General features: G+C 48.6%; 1 protein-coding gene across 1 annotated transcript; it reads left to right on the plus strand.

The window, feature by feature from the left end:
- The first annotated feature begins 5498 nt into the window (after nucleotides 1–5498).
- SLC25A5 (solute carrier family 25 member 5) lies at nucleotides 5499–8413 on the plus strand. Its single transcript, XM_090060988.1, has 4 exons — nucleotides 5499–5684; nucleotides 6441–6927; nucleotides 7083–7223; nucleotides 7998–8413. The coding sequence occupies exons 1-4, from the start codon at nucleotides 5574–5576 to the stop codon at nucleotides 8153–8155; spliced, it is 897 nt and encodes a 298-aa protein (XP_089917114.1). The 5' UTR covers nucleotides 5499–5573; the 3' UTR covers nucleotides 8156–8413.
- The last annotated feature ends 18409 nt before the right edge of the window (nucleotides 8414–26822 follow it).

The following is a 26822-nucleotide window of genomic DNA, read 5'->3' on the forward strand; positions in this document are numbered from 1 at the left end:
GAGTGCCTGAAATCAGGCACCTCCACTGCCTTTGTGGAACATTCAGGCAAAGCGTGCTAGGAAAAAAATACAGCTTGCCCATGGAAACTTATAGCAGAAGGCAGCATCAGAATTCAGTCTTATATTCACGGAATTAAGCTTTTGAGAGCAGGAATAATAGTGACCTTGTAGTATACTGTCACAGGGCACTAAGCTGCCTGCTTCTTTAAGGACAGAATCTGCCTAGAGAGAGGGCCCTAGGAGCCAGGCAGAAACCCCACCAGATGCAGCAGGGTTAAGAGGGAATTAGCCTGCACCTGGTCAGCTGACCGGAAGAAGGCAGGCCCCTGGGCACATATAAAACCCAGGGCTAAGGCCAGCAGGGGTTAGTTCTCTGACAGCAGTCAAGGGAAGGAGCCTGCAGAGAATTGCCCAGAGACGCTGTGGCCACTTGGTATGCTGTTCACAGGACTAATGTGGCCCCTGGAGCTCACCAGGTACCCTAGGCTACAAGGTACTTCATGCTTGGGGGGAAGTTTGCCTCTTTTAAAGGGACAGAGTGCACCCTGCACTGGTTGTATTACATTATAGCCCAGGGGCTTGTGTTTTCCATTGTTATTTAGACTGGTGGATTGGACTGAGGCTACTGGGGAGGAGGAGCCCTCATTGGGGCACACTACGCTGCAGGGAGCCCAGCACCAGTGAGGGCACAGGGACAGGGCTGCGGGGAGCCCAGTACCAGTGAGGGTGCAGGGACAGGGCTCCAGGAAGCCCAGTGACGAAGGAAGGCTGAGTTATATCAAGGCCTCAGAGGGCCAATATTTGAATACCATCTGCAAGGTATGGGGAGTGATAAAGGGGTGGTTTTGGAGTCACGCATCTAGCCCATAAGGCTTGGGGTGTCCTATGAGACATTTCCTTAGCAAGGGGTCTAAGAACCCACACAGCTTAGTGGGCTTTCTTTAAACAGCTAATAGAAGTTTCTAGATCACAGGCACTAGTTCTCATGGGAGATTTCAATCATCCTGACATCTGCAATACAGCAGTGCGCAGGCACGCCAGGAAGTTCTTGGAGAGTGTTGGGGACAATGCCCTGGTGCAAGTGTTGGAGAGGCCAACTAGGGGCCATGCTCTTCTTGACCTACTGCTCACAAATAGGGAAGAATTAGTGAGCAGCGTAGAAGTAGATGGCAACTTGGGCAGTAGTGACCAGGAGATGACTGTGTTCAGGATCCTGAGGGAGGGAAGGAAGGAGAACAGCAGAATACGGACCCCGGACTTCAGAAAAGCAGGCTTCGACTTGCTCGGGGAACTGAAGGGCAGGATCCCCTGGGAGGCCAGTCTGAGGGAGCTGGCTGTACTTCAAAGAAACCTTAGGAATGAACCATCCTGATGTGCAGGAAGACTAGCAAGTATATAGCAGAAGGCCAGCTTGTCTTAGCAGAGAATTCTTCAGTGATCTACAACACAAAAAGGAAGCTTGCAAGAAGCAGAAACTTGGACAGATGACTAGGGAGGATTATAAGAGTATTGCTAAGAAAGGCCAAAGTGCAACTGGAGTTGCAGCTAGCAAGTGACACGAAGGATAACAAGAAGGATTTCTACAAGTATGTCAGCAACAAGAGGAAAATCAGGGAGAGCATGAGTCCCTTACTGAATGTGGGAGGCAACCTAGTGGCAGATGATGCAGGCAAGGCAAGCAAGGTCTAGACTACTGTCCTTTTCTAGTCCTACACTTAGGACAAAACAATCCAGTGCACCAGTACAGGCTGGGGACCGACTGGCTACGCAGCAGCTCTACAGAAAAGGATCTGGGGGTTACAGTGGACAATAAGCTGAACATGAGCCAGCAGTGTGCCCTTGTTGCCAAGAAGGCTAACGGCATACTGGGCTGCATTAATAGGATTGTTGCCAGCAGATCAAGGGAAGTAATTATTTTCCTCTATTCAGCCCTAGTGAGGTCACATCTGGAGTTTTGGATCCCCCACTACAGAAAGGATGTGGACAAATTGGGAATAGTTCAGTGGAGGGCAACAGAAATGGTTTGAGGGCTGGGAGATATGACTTCTGAGGAGAGGCTGAGGGAACTGGGCTTATTTAGTTTAGAGAAGAGACGACTGATGGGGGATTCTATAGCAGCCTTCAGCTCCCTGAAGAATGGTTCCAAAGAGGAGGGAGCTGGACTGCTCTCAGTGGTGGCAGATGACAGAAAAAGGAGCAATGGTCTCAAGTTGCAGCAACGGAAGCGTACGTTACATCTTAGGAAAACCTTTCTCCCTAGGAGAGTAGAAAAGCACTGCAACAGGTTACCCAGAGAGGTGGTGGTATCTCCATCCTCAGAGGTTTTTAAGACCTGGATAAACAAAGCTTTGGCTGGGATGATCTAGTTGGAGATGGTCCTGCTTTGAGCAGGAGGTTAGACTAGATGGCCTCCCGAACCTAATTTTCTATGATTCTATGGGCAGGAAATATGGGCATGGCCACAAGGCGCACTCATTCCTAATTCTCAATGTGGGCATACCTTTTGACTGATATCTCACAGCACTCCTGTAATATAGGGGAGTATTACTGAGCCCCTGTTGCATATGGGTAAAGACAGGACCAAGATCAGCCTTGAGGTAAGCTCATGCATGGGCTAGAATTTGAGAGAACTGGACTGAGCTAGGCTGGGATTTCAGAGACCTGGCTGGAAGAGCTCAGACTGGAATTTATACCTGTTACTTCCCTACCCTCCAGATAGTCTCACAGGCTGTGCCACTTCCCTTGTTTTCGAAGGGCAGATTTCTTCTTTACAGCATTATGCCTGCAGTGTCTAATATAGGGATATGGGACAGAAAGCAGAAGAGGCAGCCTGCCTACAACAGAGCCAGTAAAGATGGAAAGAAGGGACAGGGAAGTGGGCCTACCCTTTTAAGGCCAGAACATTTTGGGCCAGCAGGGGCCTAAGGCCAGAAAAAGAGCCTAGGGAAGGCATAGCAGCTAGCTTCCCCACTAGCGCCAACATGCACAAAACTCCAGCCAGGTGAGGCTGAGTAGGGTACATGACCAAAATGTGGTGGGGCTAGGAGACAGAGAAGTTGCTCCCAAGGAGAGAGAGGGTCTGTCAAGCCCTGACTGTAGAGAAGGCTGTATTCTCCCTGACACCTGGAGGGAAGGCCTTGGCAGACACTCTAAGTAGCTGCAGAGAGGGAGAAAGTTTCAATTATGATTTTTCTTTCTTCCTTGTTTGAACATTGGGTCCATGAAAAAAACCCTGAGTTAAGACTGTATCCATGAGGCAAGGAGGAACCTGAGATTAAAAAGAAAAGCATTTAGTGGACTAGGGGTGGCTGTAAGGGGAGATGTGGAAGCCGCATGACAAGGTGGCCCCAGTGTCCTGCATGATATCCTTCCTTCAAAAGCACAGGCACAGCACTACTAGAGTAGGGACCCTGGTGGGATCTCAGAGCCATGGCACAAGGGGTTGGGCAGGACAGCTGCCAAACCCAAGGCCCTAGGTCTTAGCTGCAGAAGGGCAGAAGCTCAGAGGCGCAGGTCCAGGACTACAAGCCTAGAGCAACTGGAGCCTGGAACAAGTGCAAAGAGTGGAAAAGCTGCCTTGGTACATGACTGTCAACACTGACTAAAGCATGTTAATCTCCATACTTTTCCTTAAAAGCTAGTCGGCCTGCTGTGCAGACAAGATTCAGACCTAGGACTTGTCCAGCCAAAACGTCTTGATCAGTTCTGCTCCCTGCCCACTTTCTGACAATGGCTTTTCCTAACTTTGCTCTTCCTAATTCTTGTTGCCTGAAAGAAAAGACTTTTCCCCAAATTGATAACAACACTATTTTTCTGCACATGTCAACCCTAGAAAGGGGGCACAGTGTGGTTCTGTAGCTGCAGCACTGGCCTAGGATTTCAAACCTGAGTTCTAGTCCTGGCTCTGCCACTGACTGACCTTCTGGGTAACCTATAGTCTTCTTCCCCTGTCTGTGCCTCAATTTTCCTTTGTACAAAATGAGGATTGTGAGACCAATCTCCTTTGTAAAGTACTCTGAGATATCTGGGAATGAGAATGTGTCATTACCTCACACTCAGAGCTCCAGGTTGGTAATCTGTGAGTGAGTGGGGAAGCAACTGGACTCTTAAAGCATTCTTACTTGGGTGAAACACTCATTTTCACATTATACTTTAATATTCATACACAAATTGGAACGGTTTAATAAAGGAATAATCCTCATGGTGAAAAATGGCCAATTACTTGGTATAAATGATTGCTAGGAGGAGTTGGTAGGTTGCCTATAACCTGCTCCTGATCTATCAACTATTTATTAACCCTCTCTTAATACAGAGTGCATGACCAGAAATGCCACAAAGTCATGCAATACCTCAAATAATATAGGTAGAATATTTCCTGCGGCACTGTGGGGAATACTGCTTGAAAAGCAGAGGAACACACCATGGTCATGCAAGAGGTGAAGAACACCCTGGCAGACTGGAATGGCAGAGAAAGTTTTGGGGGGGCAGAGTCAAAGAGAGTTGATATTTAGACGGAGCACCAGAGTCGGTGCCTAAGGAGTTTGGGGGCACGTGGAACAAGTGCCCTAGGTCTGTTTCAACAAGCTCATCTGACAGCCATGCAGTCCCTGGGGGCAGGCAGGGATTACTACTGATCGTTTGATCAGATACATGGACATCATTTATATAGATAGACAGATGTGTATAGATGGGGGGGGTGTATGTATATAGATTTAGTTTTATATATAGGTGTATATGTGTATATATATGTATGTATGGGGGGTGGGGATAGATAGATAATTTTATTTTTTTTAAGGAAATTTTTTCATGTTCCCAGACAAATCAATTCCAAATCCGTGAGTCGTTCAAGAACCAAATGTGGCCCTTCTCCTGGCAAACATCTCCCCCCCGCCCCCACCTGGGGCTTCAGATGCTTCCACATCCTTTGACGGGCGGCCTACATGCAGGCCCAAGCCCCGAGGCTTGGGGTTCGGATGCCCCTAAGTTTCGCTCGCCCTCAGAGCAAGCCAGGGAGGAGTCTCCCATCCCGCTGGAAAGGAAAGTGGGAGGTGAATTATACATTACCTCCGCGGTACTACCCGGCGCCAGAAAAGCGGTTATCCCCAGTCCCTAGGAAAACCGCTTGAGTGGTCGCGGTTTGCATGGACGTGGTTCCTCTGGGATCCTCAACCCCTCCAGGGCCATGTGCGGCCTAGTACCAGCGCGCGTCCAGGTGAACGAGAGCCGAGGCCGGAGCCGGGAGGGGAGCGCACGGGACAGGCGCTGCGGGCCCGGCCCGGCCATCCCGGCGCTCCTCGCGGCCTCTCAGCCTCCCTCGCTGCGCTCCGGTTGCCATGGAGACGGCGGGGGGCTCCGCGCCGGGGTTGCCCAGCAACGCGGCCCCCGGCCCCCGCGCGCGCCGGGCCACGCCCCGCGCCGCGCCGAGCCAATGAGCGGGGCGGGCGGCCGGCGGGCGTGGCGGGAACCTCCCTGCGGCCCCGCCCCGCGCGCGCCCTATGTAAGCCGGCCATTTCCGCTGCGCGGCCTCCGCATCGCATCGCCCCGGCCCGCACCGCACCGCCCCGGCCCGCACCATGACGGACGCAGCTCTGTCCTTCGCCAAGGACTTCCTGGCCGGCGGCGTGGCCGCCGCCATCTCCAAGACCGCCGTCGCCCCCATCGAGCGGGTGAAGCTGCTGCTGCAGGTGAGCGGGAGCGAGGCCGGGCATCCCCCGGCCCAAGGTCGCGGCAAGGAGAGGGCGCGGCCCCTGAGTCTGGGGCAGCCGTGACCTTCCCGGCCGGGATGCCTTCGGCACGGGGCATGGCGGGCGGGGGTGTCCTCTAAACCGGCTGCGTCCTGCCCCCGCCACTCCTTCCCGGGCTCTGCGGCTGGACGGAGCCAGCGATGCCGGCCCGAGCGGAAGATGCTGCCCTTGAGCGCGAAGAGAGGCGGTGGCAGGCCTGGATGGCGACGGAGCGCTGTCGCAAAGGGCCGGGAACGCAGCACGCTGGAGCTCTCCAGGAACCGCCGCCGCTTACAGGAAGCTGAGTTGAGCACGAAGGGCCTGTTGGCTTCCTCGCCGGCTGAGGGAGCCCTGCTGGGTTTTTTGTCCTCTGGCTCATCTCGGGCTCACGTGGTGCAGATGCCTGGGTTTTAACCTAGCGAGGCTTTGGGACGCCTGTTCCTGGGGCCTCTCTGGATTCTTGCATTTATTAAATACCAGTAAAGTGGCAGGTTTCCATTTTCAAGACAGATCTGCTGTTTTTCGTGTAAAGTGACTTCATCTGTATAGTAAAGCGGTTGCTTCAGGACTGAGTTGGATGCTAATGGTAAAATGCAGGCGAAAGCAAACTCCGCTTGGCGGAAGCGGTAGACACTACTTGTGGTCTTTTCTACTAGCATAAAGATGCCTTGGTAAGAAAGCAAGTGATTTAATCCTGCTTCTCCTAATGTCCCACAGGTACAGCATGCAAGCAAGCAGATCACGGCAGAGAAGCAATACAAGGGCATCATTGACTGCGTTGTCCGTATCCCCAGAGAGCAGGGCTTCTTGTCCTTCTGGCGTGGCAACTTGGCCAATGTGATCAGATACTTCCCAACTCAGGCCCTCAACTTTGCTTTCAAAGACAAATACAAGCAGATCTTCCTGGGCGGTGTTGACAAAAGAACCCAGTTCTGGCGTTACTTTGCTGGTAACCTGGCATCCGGTGGCGCGGCCGGTGCTACGTCTTTGTGTTTCGTCTACCCTCTTGATTTTGCCCGAACCCGTCTGGCAGCTGATGTGGGTAAAGCTGGAGCTGAAAGAGAATTCAGAGGTCTTGGTGACTGCCTGGTGAAGATCTTCAAGTCTGATGGGCTGAGGGGCCTTTATCAAGGCTTTAATGTGTCTGTGCAGGGTATCATCATCTACAGAGCTGCCTATTTTGGCATCTACGACACTGCCAAGGGTAAGTTCTTTGTCTCGATGTAAGGCAGCTCAGAGACCAAATAGGAGTCCTTCCCCACTTTGAAAATAGCCTAGGAAAAACGAAGTAGCTGGCTAGCATCATTGTGCTGATTTTTGGTCTTCCTAACTTGAACCCCACCCCCTTTCCTCCTGTAGGAATGCTTCCTGACCCAAAGAACACCCATATTTTCATCAGCTGGATGATTGCTCAGACAGTTACTGCTGTTGCTGGGTTGACCTCCTATCCATTTGATACTGTGCGTCGTCGCATGATGATGCAGTCTGGGCGTAAAGCAGGTATGTTTCCAATTCCCTTGTAGAATGCCTTGTAGGGTGGATGTCTAGAACTCGCCACAGAGACTTGCTAGAATAGGGTGGGAAAGTCCTGCACATCTGGAGGCGGGTATGTCTTTAAATGCCAGGTTTTGGAAAGGGTGAAGGGCTGTTTCAGTTGTAGGATCTTGTATCTAAATATTGGAATGGGTTGTCGGAGAGAATCTCTCCTCTTTTTTTAATGCCTTGTTGCCTTAATGCAACTACCACTTAGTTGCTTTAGATATTTCACGGGAGTATGATGTAGTGTGCTGAAGGCTGGTTCTCATTCATAGATGTAACAATTGATGGGCAAGTGTTGCTATTGCTGTCAGAGGCAACACTGTAAGTAAATGGCTGAGCCAGGATTGGAACTTGAGCTCTTCTCCATAGCCAACACTGCTACTGCTGCTGACACTGCTCTTTTTTAAATTAAAAAAAAAAAAAACCCAACCAAAAACCTGAAACCTAATAGATTGGTGCACATGGCATAACCCATCAGGATGCTGTAGTAGCAACATGACTCTGGAGGGACCCTGTAAATGAAGGTCTTTGTTTAAAATACAGACTCTGAAATAGATGTTAATACAGTTGATCTCTTGTCTATTCCCATCAGTGTTGCAACTGTAGCCAAAGACCTGATATTTCTTTCCTAAAGGGCACACATGTTAAGACTTTCTCCTTGCAGTGGCAAAACTGGGAGCCTTAAGCCATTGTCCTTTTTGTGCATGACACACTAACCACTTCTATCTTCCACAGCTGATATCATGTACACTGGTACAATTGACTGCTGGCGGAAGATTGCTCGTGATGAAGGTGGAAAGGCATTCTTCAAAGGTGCATGGTCCAATGTCCTCAGAGGAATGGGTGGTGCTTTTGTCTTAGTCTTGTATGATGAAATCAAAAAATTCACTTAAGTTATTTCCCATTGTGAACTGGCATGTTGTATTATGTAACTTACTATGACCATTCATGGACTGTATTATAACCGTCTAGTTATCAGCTACAACTGGTGACTAAACTGGTTAGCAAAGGGGAAGGGGAAGGTCAACTGCCTGACCTTGGCTCTTGTATCAAATCATTCCCCTGATGGGACTCAACTGTGGTTTCTATTTCAGTCACTCCTGTTTTAACAAACTTAAAGAAATTAAAAAAGAAAAAACATCTGGAACAAATTATTTTGTGTTTGCTTGCTTTTTTGCAGGTGCTGGTAGGAGGGTTGTGGGGAAGGTGGTGAAACATTTAGTTGCACATGGTGACCGTATGGTGGCAGGGGGAATATTATAGTCTGGGTGCATATGAATATGTAACACTTGCTAAAGAAGTATTAAAATTAATGTCTAATTCAGGGATCAGAAATGGGACTGTGGCAAACCCTGTTCTCAAACTGGGGCGGGGGAAGGAATTGTGTCCTTCACAATCTCAAAGGTCAGTTTTGGCAGCCCCGGCCTGTGCTTTGTTTTTGTTTTGCTTTGTTGTTTTTCTTCTTAACTGAGTATTTGATTTGTACAGAGCTCTGTTTCTAGCATAAATGAGGTAGTTGCTAGTGTTTGCACTAACATCAGCCAGAGCACAGGGAAGCTGCAGTTTTAAGTGTCAGTCTGCTCTTTCTCCAAACAAAATAAGCACCTTAACTTGCATGTCTCTGAAGTGGAGTTTGTACTAAGTCAATTTTTTTTTTTTTTAAATGGATACAGAGTTTACAAATCTAGTGGGAGGACTAGCAATGGGAGCCAACATGAGTGCCACTAGCTTAAGAAACAAAACTTAACTTGGACATACCCACATTCAGTGCCAGGCTTAGGCAATATGGGCTCCTGAGAGAGCAGCTGTGCTGCAAAGCTGTAGTCAAGTCTGCCTGCCTGTGCTTATGTGGCTGTGGCACTCTTCAAGGGTAGTGCTGGGCTTACTAACATCAGGTTGATCTTATCTTCCTGGTGAAGGGTGTAAGGACATGGAGGAATCATGGAAGATAATGGAGGATTATTGGCACCTTAATAAATAGTGGGTGGGTTACCCAGTAAGTTACTCTGGGCTTTGGCCCTCCTCCCCTGGTAGAGCAGCTGGCCTATATACAAAGTGTGGGGATGCCTCTCACCCTTAGTTCAGGGAAATGATGTCCCTCATACACAGCTGACAGACGGTCCTGCCTCTATCTGCAACTTGGTTGTCTGTTGGGAGTTTTTACACAGTGTGCCTGGTGAAGTAGTCTGAGCCAGGTGTCTACCCATCACTGTCCCTTGCAGAGTTCTAGTAACTGCTCCTATTTATGAAGTTAATCCATGTCACATGGATTATGGAGGACACAGCCCCACTAATCATGGTTATAATCATTAGGCAGACAGCACATGGATCATAGTCACTCTTGGCTGGCCTGTGCACTAGGACTCCCAGCTCTCAAATGCTGCTGAGCAGCTGCACTACAACACTGGCGTACTCTCTGCTGTAAAAATTCCTCTTCTAGTCCAGACATACCAGCAGTGGCAAGGAATGTAACAACATGAAAAAGAGGCAATTGGTCATACGGTGGCACCAAGGATCTGGGTGAGCCACAATGCATACCCCAAACTACCTACAAGCCTTTGTTTTCAAGGGGAAGACTCCATAGGCGTGTAAGAGATGAAGGTGGGAAAACAAGAGGAGGTCATTGAAAACCAGTCCTCATTGTGGCTTGGTACTTTGACCCAACCAGCAGCTGGCTTCTTTAATCACCCTAAAAGACCACTCTCCTACTAGTGAAATGCATATTATGGATCAGCCTGGTTGGATCCCCTTTCCTCCTCTAGCCTTCTTAGAAGTGCTTGCTTCTCATCCGCTTCTGCCTTGCCAAGCTCTTCTGAGTAATGTCAAGGGTCTCCCAGAAATGCTGCTTGGGAGGTTCTTGCTGGCATGTGGATTAGCTCACTGGGGCAAGTGAAATATTTACTGCCAGCCTGGGAGGTGGAAATGCAAGGCTGGAAAACTGCCAGGATGAGCACAAGTGTTCTATTTACTTTCTAAGTGTCTTTGCACATGTAGGATGCTGCTAAACCGGACTCAACTGGGGCAGGACAATGCCAGAACCTGGTTTCTTCAGCTGTAAAGTCAAGAGTAGCCAAGTCCTGTTCATCTATTTTATGTGATTGGCTTGGTATGTGGGGGCTGAGATTTTATTGTACCAGGTATATTTAATAGAAATTATGCAGGTATTTCACAGCCTTGCTACAAAACTTTTTCTTACTGGGCAAGAGTACTAGTCATTGAAGTTGTCTCTTTCACCAGCAGGAAATGCTGGCAGTGGTATCAAAAGCTTCCTTAATGCTGCTCTTAGCATGTCTCCACCCTAGTCTAGGGCATCGGGGGAAATTCAGTCTCCCACCACTTGGCCTCCTTTGCTGAAACTGTATTAGTAATGGTTAACTCATACATAGAACTCATCATCTGTAGCTCTCAGACTACCTTGTGAAGGAAGCCAGTATCGTTTTCCTAGTTCTACAGAGGGGGAAACTGCAATAGTCAGTTATGTCCATTATGGTGCAGTTTTTAAACAATTTTCCCATCAGGAATATTAAAAATACCTGATTTTTGTATTTTACTTTTGCGTGGCTGTCTATGCCATGCTTTCCTGGGAGATCTAACTGGGGAAGGCTGATTGGCTGAGGATGTCTGCATATCACCATCCTTAATCCTGCTTTGATCTTTAACAGAACTAAGGCTCCCAGTGTCCTCCTCACTAGAGTGGATGGGGACAACCTCGTAGCAGTCCAGTGCCTGGAAATCCTCTGCTGACAAGGTGTTGACGCAGAAAGGCTCCACAAAGGATCATGTTAAATATTTGCTCGTTGCTCTGGAAGGCTGAGCCTGGCGCTAAATGTTTGACATAGCAATGTGCTTAAGGCCTTCCTACTGACTCCTCCTAGCTTTCACTTTCCTCTGTAAGAGCAGAGCTAGCAAAGCTATGATTCACTCCAGTGTTGGATCACTGTGTATTTGGACTCAGTGAATGAAAAAGCAGAAAGGGCACATCGCCAGCCCTACAGCTGCACGCTATCCCTCCCTCAAGTCTGACTTCCACGTGGCAGAGCAGTGAAGGAATCAGGGGCACAGTGTATTCCCAACTTGATAGCTGGACATAAGTGTGAGCCACTAAATTCAGTATGGTCCAAAGACCCTCAAGCACCAGGAACCAGGGTTGTGCCAGTGTGGGATCCTTTAGCATAACAATAGCTAGAGACCTTTACAAACAACAGAAAATGACTTGGCTTTGTTCCACTCTACAACTCTGTAGCAGGTGAGGAGTATCATTCCCCTCTGCCTACCCTCTGGTCGCCAAGGTTGTGAGCAACAAGCATGAATTAGGACAGGTGGTAATGTTGTGATCCCTCCCACCAGCTCTAAGTACACTAGCTCTGGAACAGGGCTGCATTGGCGTGTTGCTGAACGCAGGCTAATAAATCCTGGTCCTCAGCCATAATGTAGCTCTGTTCATTCTGTTCTGGAACTAACAGGTGCAGAGCAGCCTGGGATATCTCTGCAGTACTACCTTGCACCAGGAGACATGCCCTCTCTTCAGGGGTCGTGATAACCAGAGACGCATTCCTTTCCACTACGTACAGAAATGAGGTCCACGCTAAGTTGCAACAGTCTTGAAGCTTATCATGACTTGATTAAAAAGTGGAATGGTTAATGCTCTTGTGCTTTTCCAAACCATCGTTCAGCACTCCTAGAAGTGTCTGCGGAGGAGAGAAGCAGGGACGCAGGACAACGTGCATCTTGAGATGAGTTATTCTTGAGCCTCAGAACCTCTGCCAGTTCTGTACTTCCCCCCACGGGCAGTGGACTGCATGTTCATGAAAACCATCTCCGTCACAACCTTGCAGTCCCTACTGGAAGGCGGAAGCACTAATGTATCGTTGTGTGTGTGCTTCATTGCTAGCCCTGGCCACTGATTAAAGACGCTAATTGGAAAAGCCCCGTGCAACTGGACTGACTACACAAGAGCCTGGAATGAATTACATGAGGCAGGCCCCTGATTTCTTCCTCGTCTACTTCCCCTCTCTGTTTTTTTAAGAGGCTGGCCTGAAGATCCAGGGCAGCCTGGAGGTTTTCCCTTTAAGCTTCATTGTCATGTGCTCTGAAGATGGGGAGGTGTCTGTCCTCTGGGGAGCAATCAGGGTGGACTTTCCAGTTCTGTGAGATCAACGCCTATTACTCTGTGTTCTGGAGAGTATCCAACCTGTGCATGTGCAATAGGACACCACTCGCTGCCTACCAGCAAGATCCCTTGTCTTTCTTTTCTACGGGCAACAGGAAGGCTATTTATATCCAGGGAAAGATAAAGCAGCCTCCTTAGACAAGGCAGCTTTATAGCAAGAAGGAGACCAGAGCATATAGCTGCAACTGGTGATTGTTTTTTGAAGGCTACAGGCCATTTCCCTAGGTCTCTAGAGTTAGCATGAATACAATTAATTAGTAGCAGTGTTAGACTGTTAGTCATGCCTACAAACAACCAGCAGTTGTTTGAGAGAGGATCTACAAAGACTGAATGGAAGACAGTCCCTGAGTCCCAATCAAGCACCTCCCCAACAAGGAGCATGCTCTCTGCCTGCAGGTAACTTGAAGAAGAGCACCTCGTGCCTGAAGGCTTGTTCAACACCTCTCCCCACTCCACTGGCAGTCCAATAAAACAGATCACGAAACCCTTTGCTTCTTGTGCGAGTAACCCAATAAGCCAATTCTAGAATTTTAAAAGAATTAATTTAAGTTATGCAACCCCTTGGATTCAGCTATTTGTTGTTTGGCACAGTTATATACTACAAAGACTCTCAAATGGCAGATTTCAAATCCAGGGAATGCGGACTCAAGAGTTTTGACTGGCCTGCTATAGACATGTGGGTACGCTGCCAAGTGTAGCCTGAGATTCAGATTGGAGCTTTTCCAGCATTTAGGAGGGTTCGGCCCTGATTCTGGAATCATATCCCAGAGTTCTGATGCAGGCCGATTTACAGGTTGGAAAAGAAAAATATCCCCATTGACTTCAGTCAGCTCTGGTTCAGAACCTAAGTTATGAACTTTTCTTTGCATTTGTTGAGGTGTCTGAATACCAGCCTGATGCCCTTATTTGTGCAGTATTTACCAAACTGACTCAATAAATACAGAAAATTAGCATTTGAAAGTGTTAGTGAGAGGCACCTTTCACTGCCTACAGATACCTTAGTGTCCCAAGTGCCTTGTTAAAAAAGTGCTTTGAATCCAAGCTTTTCAGGGCAGATATTAATGTCCCTCCATTTTAAATCATTCTACTTTGTTCTGGTTGTCGTTAAAGGTACGGATTGAAAAGGGAAAGTAGCCACGGCCACCCAGCAAATGAATGAAACCTAATTAAGAATCTAAAATCATGCGATATTGTTTGGCTTCAGCTATTTTATGTCACTATAGCGCTCATAAATCAAGACCAGATACAATCAGGAAAGTCGATCACAATCTAAAAGTGATGAGAGGGGAGCCTAATCTAAGCTCCCAAACTTCTAAAGCAAAGCCACAGTCTGCAGTTGTGATCTGTCTCAGTAGCTTGGGATAAACTGATGCGAGTGGTCATTTCTCCTGGCCCTGGATCATTATTTTGATCCCCTTGATTGCTACTAAGGCCTGAATATGCGATGTATATCTCCAAACACAGCCCAGACCACCAGCTGTGGGATGCTTGTGTGTGCTTGGTCTCTAGCCCTGCTATAGTGTTGTAAGAACTGACGTGGATGCTATAACATATAGGTAAGGAGTAAGAAAGCAATGTACTTATAAACTTGCCCCTCTCGTGCAGAGGTGGCTGGCCAAACAAAAACAGTCAAGACCCAGTATTAAATGAGTAACAGCCTTTGTCTCTGGCTTATTCAGGAATGACTAGCACTGATATGTCATCGTCAGTGAGTCAGGCATGTCAAAACCTCCCCCACATAGGTGTTCTCTCTCTGCTTCCACTGCTGCCGGGCTCCATTATGCAATATTTTTGTTTATGTAAAACATGTTGGGTCAGACTACTCCCCAAGGTTAAAACTTTCTCCTGAGATCAATCCCATCGGCCTCCCCAGGGCCAGCAGTGTGAAGAAGGGCTGCCCTATCTCCCCTTGGGCCCCTTCCATTCACAATAAGGACAGCCTTGCTCTGCAAGCAGGCACTTCCCACCCAGCACAGGAGAAGAAGGAAGCATCACGAGCGATACCCAAGGACTGATTGTAGGAATTATGAAATGCACTGTAATCATGCAGCAGGTGAGCCCCAGTACAGCTTATAGCAGACCTGGGACCCAGCCCAACTTGTTGCTATGGCCCTTTCAAGCCTTCAGGCAGCTGGGGAAGAGCTGGACATGACAATACCCCAGGCATGGTTCTTCCTGGCTCAGGCTTAAAATACCTGGGGGAAACCAGGGGTAAGTTTTCTGTGTCAGGGACTTTCTTGCTGGCACAAGTAAATGTGAACTGGGGCCTGGAGGACAACTTGCAGTGTATGGTAGGATGGGACAGGTACAAAAGTGGCAGACCCAAGCCTTCCACTAGCCTTTAAGTTCTGGGCTGAAAATGAACCACCACCAAACAGGTTCAGAGTTAAGACCCTAGCTGAAGAGGCTGTCTGAACTCTCAGGCCCAGGGCAGCCACTACTCCAACTTGCCCCAGCTGAGATTTCTGTACTAAGCTGGTTTTTAAAATCCCCAGGCCAACTACAAATGTCTCAGTGGTTTCCTTTAGAAAACAACATGAGCGTGGGAGTTAAATCACTCTCCCTGCGTGGAGTCTGTGCCCAAACCTGGCCTCACCAAGCACTGGGTCTAGGGAACTGATGCTGACCTAAATCTACCTGCGTTGTCCAAGCTGAATGAAAGGCAAAATAAAACATAAAGAGTAGGCAGATCTACTGCCTGAGTGCAGTAGGAAAGCATTACTCTCCCTGGAGGGTTGGGAGGAAGAGTCCATTGAAGGAGAAAGGCTTTGGGAAGACAGTCCTGCTGGCTCTGCTGATCTTGGATCTACAGGCCTGCTTCACAGCTCAGTGAAGTGGATTAAAAAACTGCCACTGATTTCTCTGGGCTCTGGCCCAGCCCCATTACATGCAAGAAACAAGAGAATGATTCTGCGCTGCAGCCTTTTGGCTTTCTTTACATGCACAAGTTGTAGCACTTCAACTACAGCAGTACAGCAAAAAGGGGACAGATTCCTCTCATGGACACAGTCATTTTAAATTGATATAAAGGCCCTCTGTGCCTGTGGTGGAGAGCAATAAAATTCTTTGTGGTGATTGCGGTAGTGGATCATTTGTTTCTTAATCATAGTCGTTTGCTAATTAAAATATCCTCACAGTCACAGTGTCTCCTATACTTTTTAAAGGGCTTGGCTATGCCAGGTCCACTAGCATTATTGGCAAAGATGACGAATATGAGTCCCCCGGTTAGAAAAAACTACTGCCAGATCTAAAGAGCTTAGTGCAGGAACTGCATGCAGACCTGCTACAATTAGGAGAAAGAAGAACCTGATTCAGCTGGATAATTAAATTGTTAGTTTCCCTTAGAGGCGTGGAACAAAGGCGGCCGCCTCATTTGCCTTAGACCAATCCAGACTCTGAATCACCTGCACGCATTACAGCTATCTGCCTTGCAGAGCACCTGGTTAACAGGTTGTACAGCAGGTTTAGGCCAGAAAAATCAGGCGGGACATGCCCTTGAGCAGCTCTGTCCCCTGTCCCCTAGCCCTGCTGCCTATGCCTTGCTAGCATATTCTTACAGTGCTGAGGATTCCTCCTGCAGTTTAAGGACTCACCAACCTGTCAGTGTTGGGAATTAGGCTGGGAAGGGTCAGGGGTCATTAACCTTTTAACAATGGCATAATTCTTCTTAAGATGTATGATCTACAACGCAGCATTGCTGAGTATAGATGTGCTCCTGAGTACAGAGGCCCTATTAGATGTCCGCGTTTCCCATGCTGATGGGCAAAGATAGATTAGTCAGAAGCACAATGTTTCCTTGAAATCCACCAGAGAATGAATGTACATATTATGATTACTCTTCACTTAGCCCAGACCCCTGGACAGGGAGAACAGCAGAGGCACAGCAAAAGTGAAGATACTGAGAGGAGTCTGAAGATTTCATTGTCATTAGGAAGTATCACTCCACAGGGATTCTGTTTAGGCTCAGAGCTTTGACCTTGAGAGGGCATTTGAGTTGGAGCAGGATGTGCATTTCCCCAAGACTTAACAAATCAATACTGCCTCTATGCTGTAGACAATGACGAGCCTTTCCTGTTCATCCCTTGGTGTATGTTACAGTTAAGACAACAGCCCTGATCAGCTAAGCCGTCACTTCATCCCCATGCTGTACATCACAGCCACTTGGAACCATACAACGAGGCCAGAAAAGGATGCCAGTTCATCAGCTCTTAGAACATAAAGCCCAAAGGGAATCTTCATCAGTCACTAGCAGTAGAGGGCCTATGGTGAATGGTAAAGTAGTTCTGACTCCACTCTCTTGATGGCAGTCACATGTACACTGTACCTGCCTGGTTTTGTGGAGCCTCTCGTGTGGCCCTAGACCGGGCACTTGGGGTCTGCCACAGAGGCTGCTCCTGCTGCCGTGATATTGGGTCACATTTTCCCTGAGAGATACCCCGATACTCGCCTGCCATGTCTTGGATGTTTTGTTCAGTAGTGGGATTCCATCTTACCATCTTACCATGGGGAACATGCCAGGTGTCATCACCAGTGGATGTTCCTGGGGCTCCACCTCCCCTACACCCCAGCTTTGCGCCAGCCTCTTGGTACAGCCAAATGATGGTCAGTTCAACTCCACTTAGGTGTCATGTCCTGTCCCCTCTCCATTGTTCTGACCCTCAGTGATCACAGCAGTTTTCCTCTCCACCACTCACATGTAGTCAGGGCAGAGAGATGATGCCTGGTGATGGGTCCAGGCTATGAGCATCGGGGTCCCCTGTGTGGCCCCAGCCTACTCAGCCCTCCAAGTGCTTCCAGTGGCCCCAGGGCTTAAAAATGAACCAAAAGAGTAACAATTAACTGAAATTCCAGGAAGGGTCTCAGCCTGCTCCCCACTCACGCGTCCTGCATCTGATGACCTCACCATCCCTCAGTGCCTTCCTCTGGCCCAGCTCACTCACTGTCCGGGGTGGTGTGTCCCTTTAATTAAGTGTCGGACCCCTCCGTTGGGTCCCTCTTCAGCCTCTCCTCTTTGTCGCTGGGAGGCCCTTGCTCAGCTCGGGGGTACAATCCATCCCTCTCTGCTGTTTCCCCACTGCCACCTTTATTGCTGCTGGGCAGCGTTCTTGGATGATGGCGTCAGGCCAAACCGGCTCCAGCTGCAGAGCACTTGCTGTAGAGAAAAGTGGCTGACGAACTGCACGGGCATTCTGCCCCTCTGTGGCTCGTTCGGCCTGGCTGCACCTGGTAGAGGTAAGTTTGCCCTGTTCTCAGGGCTTTTCTTCTTATTGTCGTGGCAGGCTGCCCCTGTCTCAACCCATGCCACAGAAAGGGTCTCCTGCCCCTTTTCCGCCATTCCCCAGGACATACACATACCAACTATTATGATACATTATTCTGTTTTAATCACAGGTAGCCTATACCTTAGAATCCACCTCAGAGACATGCCAGCCAATTACAGAGTTTGTAATGGCCAAACAAGGTGTTGATTTGCACTATTTATAGGGTATCACCTGTTATTCCAGTTATTACTTGAGGCTTTGGAGTTTTGAATAATAAATCAGGGCGGGATTCTCCAGCTTCCCAGCAGTGAGAAGAAAGTGATCTTCTGGGTCCGGCCACAATTCTGGGTCCAGATTCTGGCCACAATACCTGGGTCCGGATCAAATTCTGGTAGACAGGTTTTAATTGTCTAATCAGATATTGATACAAGTAAACTAAATAATTTGTGAAGCACCTCATTGACTGTACTACCCCAGCATCTTTGATGATCATAGACCTTCTTTTTGCATTCTGAGACCACATCCATGGATGTGTGGACTAAGCATCAATCAGAAGAGATATTCTGGTTACAATGACAAGTGCTGATCTCCTACCAGTTGGAGATTCTAAAGATCTACAGCAGGGGTGTCCAACCTTTTTGAATGTGGGGCCAGACCATGAACTTTTTATCACCCAGTGGGCCGGCAGGGGTGGGCGCTCGCGTGGCCTGTCCAGTCCGGCCACAGCCTGGGGGCATAGGGGTAAAGGGGTGCCGCCTGACCCTGCCGTGTTCTCCCTGCCACCTGGGTAGCCTCGAGGATGCTCCCACACCTGCGCTCAGCAGCCAGAGGGACATGTGGGGACTCTACAGGGGGGTGCAGGATATGCAGGGACACCCCCCTGCTCCCTCTCCCATGGGGCAGCCCGGGCCCAAGCCCAAGCAGCAGGGGTCCCTCCCTCCCCAGGGCCCATGATTCACCACCCCCAGTGCAATGTCTGCAGGCATGGGGGGATGCTGGGAGGGGTGCTGGCTTCCCACCTCAACAGCTACAGCAGCAGCGGCAGCAGCATCTCCCGCAGGCCTGGCCTCAGCATCCTCCGAGCTGGCATCTGCACCCCCTGCACCTGCCCGCTTGCTGCACTGTGACCTGCTCCAGCCCATGTGGCCGGCAGGGACCGGCGAAGTGCAGGGCCAGCATGCAAATGAGGAAGGGAGGGGCAGGGCAGGGAACAGAAACCCTGCAATGTGGGAGAGGGAAGGAGCTGGCATGCAAATGAGGGAGGGGTGGGGCGAGGAAGGAACACCATGAAATGAGGGGGGAGGGGAGGAGCCGCACCACATCAGCAACGTCAAGCTGACACGGTGCGTGTGGGAACCTTGTCCCTTCCCCAGCCCTTCAGCAGCCATTAGTTAAGCTGCTGAGGGGCTGGGGGGGGGACAAAGGGTGGGAACAAAAGTAAAGAGCATTGAGTTTTGTTTCCCATCACAGCACCGCGGGACACAGAAAATGGCTTGGCGGGCCACATGGCGGCCCACGGTCCATGTGTTGGACAAGCCTGATCTACAGGATCACTCAAATTTATTCTCTTGTATGAGCAAGCAATATTATACCAGAAAGGAAACTGAGACTGCAAGAACAGCTTCTTTTTTTTTAACAAAATGCAGGTAAAGATCTAAAGACAAGTTCCTAATTTATTGACCTTAATGTCTGATTATTGAAGAGCTTTAAAATCCTATAAAAATTCTTAAAATTAATCTCTCAGCGGACATCAATTTTATCTGAAATGACACATAGGTACGTGGGTTTTAAAAAACAATCCATGAGTTCGGAAGAACTAAACCCTCCTGTTTCAGGGAATCAACCAAACCCTAACTCAGTGGTTTCTAATCCAAGGACTGTGACCTCATGTGGGATTTGAGGTAAGTGGGGTTCATGACCAGCCACAGGCCACAATGGCAACTAGAAGTGGGTTTCATGAGCCTGGAAGTTGGGTTGCAAGGGGAATCTTTTGGGAACCACTGCTCTAACTAATGAGAAGGGCAGAAGATTTCCTCTACAGGCTGGCTATTCCACCACTTCCCACTTCGGCATGACTTGCATCTTCATCTGGGGACTGCTACTGATGCCTGTAAGTGACTTGATTGGCCGCTGGTCTGACTTGACATTGCAACGCCTACGTTCCTATGTACCAACTCTAAAAGGGGGTCCTGAGCTACAAAGCCACAAGTGTTTCTGCTGAGAAAAAGGAGTGACATCTAACTTTGATTCTATATTACGCTGTTCCTTCAGGTCTTGTTTCAAAGTGTTTTATTCTCCTCACCATGAGTTACTGGTCATTTATTACAATGCAGAGAAATACAGTGTTCTGGGTATTTAAGTTAAACTATCTTAAAACTGTGTAAAAATAAAAGATTTTGCCCCAGAGGTACAAAATGAGAATCCTGAAATAGGTGAAGGGAGATCTTTGCCGTCTGGGTTCTGCAAATGACCTTCATATCAGGAAAGGCACAGCCAGGATGAAGTCACCTGACTGAAGGTCACTTCTGGGACCCAGCATGACTGAATTTCCTTTTAGGGACTTATGTGAAGTCAGGAAGTGTTTAATATGCTAGCCAGAGCCCCACCTTTCCTTGTGCTGTGCCAGCAAGTCATTGCAGCCTGTGTAAGTCTTACTGACCTCTAATGGGAGTAACTGTGAAGGCTCACAGACATGTTGGATCAAAGGACGATTCTGAGTGTGAATGAACTGGCTTTCAGCTGCACTGCACCTTTCTTCATGAACAAAAAACAGACTCCCACTTTGCTCTCCCACGTCAGACCTGTGGTTTATTGCCAGATTTATCAGGCTGGCAACCAAGAAGACTTAAAACTTGTCACTGACACATTACATTCCTCCTTCATCAGACCTGCCTTAACAAAGCTGCATATGCAAGAGGAGTGCGTGCTTGCTTCCTCCTTTCCCCTCCCAGCTCTGAACACAGGACTGCCTCACAGGGAGTGGCTTCCCAAGAACACCGCAGTCTGAACCACCCACTGAATGTGACGACTCCTACTAAGAGGAGGAGGGCTGACAAAGCTCTGGCAACGTCTAACACTTGCCTGACCTGAAATGCCTCTTGCTGCTCTGCCTCGTACAGTGGTTCTCAATATTTTTTAGACTCCAGGCACCTCTTGGAAAATACCAGCGTTTAGTTTGTGTTTGTTTTTTGACTACAGAAAAATACTAGATCAATTCTTCTGTTGCAAAAAACTAAGAAAGCCCACAACAGGCAGAATGTTTTAACACTCTGGTTTCCTATTTGAAATCTCTTGGTTTATCCTGTGAATCACAATTGTACGCCTAACAGTACTCACACTGAGTGGCACCCCACGACACCCTTGAAAGGATTTCAAGGCACCCAAGGTTGAGAATCACTGGTCTCGTGGATTTTGCTGATGTGTACATAGAGCACCTAACATATTTTGCCATTGCTGTACAGATTGTTCTACATATACATCATGTATGTCAGGTAGGTATGTGATTTTTTTTAGCAGTACAAACCCTAGTGGGACACAGCTTTACCAGTATAACTGTCCCTATGCAGGCTTATTTTGTGCTATTAGCTATACCAGTATAACCAGAGCAGCCAAACCCTCCTTGTGTTGACAAGGTCTTTTACCTCTTTTCGAACAGGAAAAGCTACATTGATGTACCAATATGAGAGGGTTGTACTACTTTCTTTTTACTACTTTTCCAGTATGCTAACAATTAGGTTTAGCGTGGACACCACACTTTCTACCCATTGCCCTCAAAGCACCTTACAAAGACGGGTAAACATTATACAGCTGATGAGAACATTTACACATGGAGCCATTTGGGATAACTCCGTTGTGTGCCTTCTTCTGAATTAACTTAAACCACTTTAAAAGAGCCCCCTAATTGTACGCTGAAAATGTCCGCATAGAATCATTCTGGAATAACAATTCCACTCTCAATTCACAGGATGGCCCTTCACTGATTCAAAACAATTAAGCAGATCATTAGTCACAAGGAGAATAGGGACTGGTTGCTGTGCACAGGGTGGTTTTTCGGAAGGACAAACTGGGAGAAAAGATGATTCCCTTAGCTGTGCTGTGACGTGCTGTGCTGCTAATTATTGCCTAGAGGGTGGAGATTCTGAGACTGAAGAAGTGAATCACAGGGGAAAATCCAGTGCCATAAACGAGTATTAATAGCAGTTTATTTTAACCTTTCACTTGCCCATGGTGAGCCAGGCTCTCCCTTTGTATCAGTAAATGCTCATGTGTACATGACAGTGCATGTACATGCATGCAAAACTGCAAAGCAATAATCATCTGTGCTTCCACATAAAAACCCTAAAGTCAGATCTTTGAATTCACTCAGTGGAACTCTTGCTATTGATTTCAGCAGGGGCAGGACCTCACTCTGCTTAAGGTCTAGCTAAGTTAGGCTGAATTAAATCCAACAGTCTAGCTGATATTATTAACCACACGGTAGCTGCAGCACTATTAAAACTAAGTGATTTTTTGAGGAATTTCACTTCCCTGGTCCCTACATGGAAAGAGAGTTCCTTGGTTTTCAGCTACATTCAACCATGGAGTATGACAGACCCTCAGCAGAGAAACATGACAAGATCCTCATATGAAAAAGGACCAGGGCAAAACTATAGGTTTCATTACTTCAACACAGTCCTTGATTTTGCAGGTCTTTCCTGCTGGGGTCAGGAAAGGACTTTCACTGGCTCCATCACATGGCCAACATTTGGGACATGTGATACTCCGGCCGGATTCTATACACAATATGTGACCAGAGGCCCCCCGCTGGTTGGACTCTATTACTACAGCCAGACAAATGGCTCATGCGTAATAGTGGTAAGTCTTTTTCAGAACTCCACCAAGCGGTTCCTTCTTTTGCCCTTCTCTCTTACCCATGACTCTGGCATTTAAACTTATGAGTTTCTGGGACAAGACTGAGATTGTTACAAACAAGGTCAGCGGTCTTAGGCTACACAAAATGCCTGCCTTACCCAGCACCGACTCAGAAGAGACCGATCTTCAGGAGCTCACGTAGTTCTATACTCCTAGGTCTGACATGAGGCCACCTTTCTCTCTGTCTCACTCTCAAAATATGGCAGACTTAAGATGTACAAGCGATCAACAAATCCACACCAGTTCAGTTTCTATAAGCAAACAGAAATATGACTGTTCAAGGAATAGGGTGAAACCGGAACTTAGTCAGGGCAACTTGAACATTCCCGTAACGAACTTGGAAGATGTTAACGTTTTATTAGTAGCTTCCTTCAGCATGGGAAAGTGGTAAATATAAGATATACCGGAAACATGTTCTCATTCAAAATGAAGAGGCGGTGTAGCAGTCCCAGGGATAGCCGTGACGCGCCCTGGTAGCCTGGCAGTTCCTGCCCCTCTGGTTCTTGGGTCTCCCCTTTTCTTGCCTGCCACACCTTTGATGCTATTTTGAGCAAAACAAATCAGGAGACTGCTCACAAGATCCCAGAGAACACTGGCCTACCTCTTCTAGATCTACCTCGGCCTTTGGTAACTGTCTTAAGGGCTGCAACCATGGCCTCAGACCACACTGACAGCCATGCCCACACCTAGCAGGTCTTATCAGTTGCTTATTTTGGTGGGCCTGTGGCCATCAGTACAACCGCATGCTTCTCAGGGGCCCTCTGTCCTGGTTGACGTCCAGCCCTGGTAGGGCCTCTCGACTGTTCTGGTTCCATTTCCCCCAGGTTACCCTTCTCAGGCTCTGGGTTTGCCTTCCAAGGGTCCTGGAATAACCACATGCCCATCTAGCACCACTGAGACCTCCCCCACCCATCAGTCCTAAACCTGGTCCTCCAGTATAAACTATAACAGCCCACGGGGTATAACAGAAACTAGCTGCATAACAAAGCTGAGTTCTTTGCAAGCCTTCAGTTCCTTACTTGTAGTCCTCCTATCAGGCAGATTCTATTCAGTCACTCAGCCCCAGTCCTCTCAGTGCAGAGCTCCTTCTGTGGCAGCTTTCCAGGCCAGACTGACCCCCTAGCTCCAGTTCTGGGCTTATATGTTGCGTAAGCCAGCATTTCTCAACTCGTGGGTTCTGACCCAAAAATGGACCACAAGAATTTATGAAAGGGTTGTAAACAATCATGGGAAAATGTGGAAAAGCACAGATTTTCTCCTTTAAAGGAGAAAAACATGGGAAACTGTGGGTTTCTCCTTGCAGGCTAGCAGGGTTCCAGGCTGCAATGGGCTGGGGGAAGTGGGAGGAGGGCAATCAGGCAGGGGCACCATGTGCATGTGAGCACACACACACAGATGTGGCAACCAGGCAGCATAGAGAGCAGCTCCTGCAGCTCCGCCAAATTAAGTCTATAGGGCAAGAGGAGACATTGATGATGCATTGGGGGGGCACAGGTGACATGTCAAGGGTGCATGCGCCCCCTCAGATTTGTGCAGCTGGTGGCAGGAGGCAAAGGTGGAGCAGCCCCCGCATCCATTAGTCCACCTGTTGCTGGTGGCATGGCTGGCACACGGGTCCTGGCAGCAGCGGCAGCAGCAGCAAGAAGTCTTGATGCCCTACTCCGGATCCTGTCCGCTGGGCCGCAGGGGTGGCTCCTGCCTATGCCAGTCCGGCCAGGTTGTAGCTCTATACCTACTGTGCACACCTCCCCATCCCACACACTGCGGAGCTGAGGTCTGGGGGCAGGGGACAGTGGATCAGAAGTGAGGGCACCAGCAGGGCTGAGGGGTTGGGGGCTGTGGGTTGGGGCTGAGGGACACCAGCAGGGCCAGGGGACTGAGAGTCAGGAGTGAGAGGCACTGGCAATTTTCATTGTCACTCAGGAGTAAAGGAGAGCCACCTGTTGATATTGCCATTAGTTTTCCTGTTAATGTTGATTTCTGTCTTTAAAATTAAGACTGTTGAGCTGCTTTAACTTGTAGCATGTAATAAGTATTTGGGGGCCAAAATACTTATGTGTTTTCTACTTATCATAGAATCATAGAAGTAGGGTTGGAAGGGACCTTGTAGATCCTCAAGTCTGACCCCCAACCTGGGCAGGAGAAAAATTGGACTCAAATGAGTCCAGCCAGGTAGGCATCAAGCCTCTTAAAGACCCCCAGGGTAGGAGCCAGCACCACTTCCCTTGGAAGTTGGTTCCAGCTCCTAGCCGCCCTAACTGTGAAGCAGTTCTTACGGATGTCTAATTTAAACCTACTCTCCAATAATTTGTGTCCATTATTCCTTGTTATGCCAGGGGGCGCTAGGGGAAACAGTGTCTCCCCCAAACCCTTCTGGTCCCCCCTAGTGAATTTATAGACAGTCACCAGGTCCCCCTCAGCCTTCTCTTGTGGAGGCTGAACAGGTTTAGGTCCCGCAGTCTTTCATTGCAGGGTCTGCCCTGTTGTCCCCAGATCATGCGGGTGGCCCTCCTCTGGACCCTTTCAATGTTGTCCACATCCCTCCTGAAATGGGGCGCACAGAACTGGACGCAGTACTCCAGCTGTGGCCTGACCAGCGTTGCATAGAGGGGGAGGATCACCTTCTTGGCTCTACTTGAGATGCACCCATAGATGTACGACAAGGTCCGGTTAGCCCTGCCAACCGTGACCTTGCATTGTCGGCCCATGTTCATCTTGGAGTCAATAATGACTCCAAGATCCCTTTCTGCCTCCGTGCTCTCAGGAAGGGAGTTTCTCATCTTATAAGTGTGCTGCTAGTTACTATTGCCCAAGTGCAGCACCCTGCACTTGTCAGTATTGAAACGCATCCTGTTTTTGTTAGCCCACTCCTGTAACCTATCCAGATCTTGTTGCTGCCATCTCTCCCTCCCTACTAGCGTGCTCACCTCAGCCCAAATTTTGGTATCATCAGCGAATTTAAACAGGTTGCTTTTCACCCCGTCATCCAAATCGCTGATGAAGAAATTGAACAGCACAGGCCCAAGGACCGAGCCCTAGGGGACTCCACTGCCCGCTTCCCCCCAGGTTGAATATGACCCGTCCACCACCACCCTCTAAGTACGACCCTTGAGCCAATCTGCAATCCATCAGACTGTGTAGGCATCAATGCCACAGTTGCCTAGTTTTTTAATGAAGATGGGGTGGGAGACGGTGTCAAAGGCCTTGCTGAAGTCTAGAAAGACTACGTCCACGGCAACACCTGCATCCATTGCCTTTGTGACCTGATCATAAAAGGCAATCAGGTTGGTCTGACATGACCTGCCCCTAATGAAACCGTGTTGGTTGCCCTTGAACATCATCCCTGAAGCCGGCCCATCACAGATGTGCTCCTTGAGGATCTTCTCAAAGAGTTTTCCTAGGATTGAGGTAAGACTGATGGGCCTATAGTTGCCTGGGTCCTCTCTCTTCCCTTTTCTGAAGATGGGGACGACACTAGCTATCTTCCAATCATCTGGCACCTGGCCCAAGCACCACGAGCGCTCATAAAGCCGTGCCAAGGGTCCTGCAATAACCCCCGCTAGCTCCCTCAACACCCTGGGGTGGAGAGCATCTGGACCCGCTTAAACTATTTACTAGGTTGGGACTGCCCAGTGATGTTTACAAATGGGTCCTGGTACAAAAAAGGTTGAGAACCACTGATCTAAGCCCTCTTTGGTCATGTGGCTTCCCAGCCACTCACAGGTGTTTCTACTTAGGCTAGCTGCCCTCCAGACCAGGTTATAGCCGTTAGGCTAGGAACTACTGCCATCCCAGCCTGGTTCTGCCACGATATTATTGCATAGCAGCTGCCAGCTAGTTCTGCAATAGTTGATATGCAATCCAAGCTGGCTCAGCCCTAGCAAACTACAGTAAAGCAACTCACTCTGCAATAGACATTGACAGCCTCTAAAACCCTGGCAACCTATTCTCCTGTAGCCCATAACACACCTCCTAGCCTACCTGGAGCACTCCCTACTGCTGATTCTCCCTTCAAGTAACTGAGAGTCTCTGCCTCTGTTACAGGTGGAATTTAAAAGGTATTGTGCTAAAGTCATAAACAGACAGAAGCAGTGAGAAGGGGCTTCAGGCTGTTCTATCAAATAAGAAAAGTAGCAGCAGAACAGACTTCTGTGATAAAGGTGCTCACTGTATAGATGGGGTCTTAACATTTGTCTTGTACAAAATATTAAATAGTAA

Source organism: Crocodylus siamensis, chromosome 8 (assembly GCF_052110815.1).
Source record: "Crocodylus siamensis isolate JL-2025a chromosome 8, ASM5211081v1, whole genome shotgun sequence".
Taxonomy (NCBI): Eukaryota; Metazoa; Chordata; order Crocodylia; family Crocodylidae; genus Crocodylus; species Crocodylus siamensis.

Excerpts from the sequence above, each read along its gene's own strand:
- SLC25A5 (XM_090060988.1), top strand. The coding sequence starts at position 5,574 with ATGACGGACGCAGCTCTGTCCTTCGCCAAGGACTTCCTGGCCGGCGGC. Across the intron at positions 5,685-6,440 it reads GGGTGAAGCTGCTGCTGCAG|GTACAGCATGCAAGCAAGCA; the intron begins GTGAGCGGGAGC and ends AATGTCCCACAG. Across the intron at positions 6,928-7,082 it reads CATCTACGACACTGCCAAGG|GAATGCTTCCTGACCCAAAG; the intron begins GTAAGTTCTTTG and ends TTCCTCCTGTAG.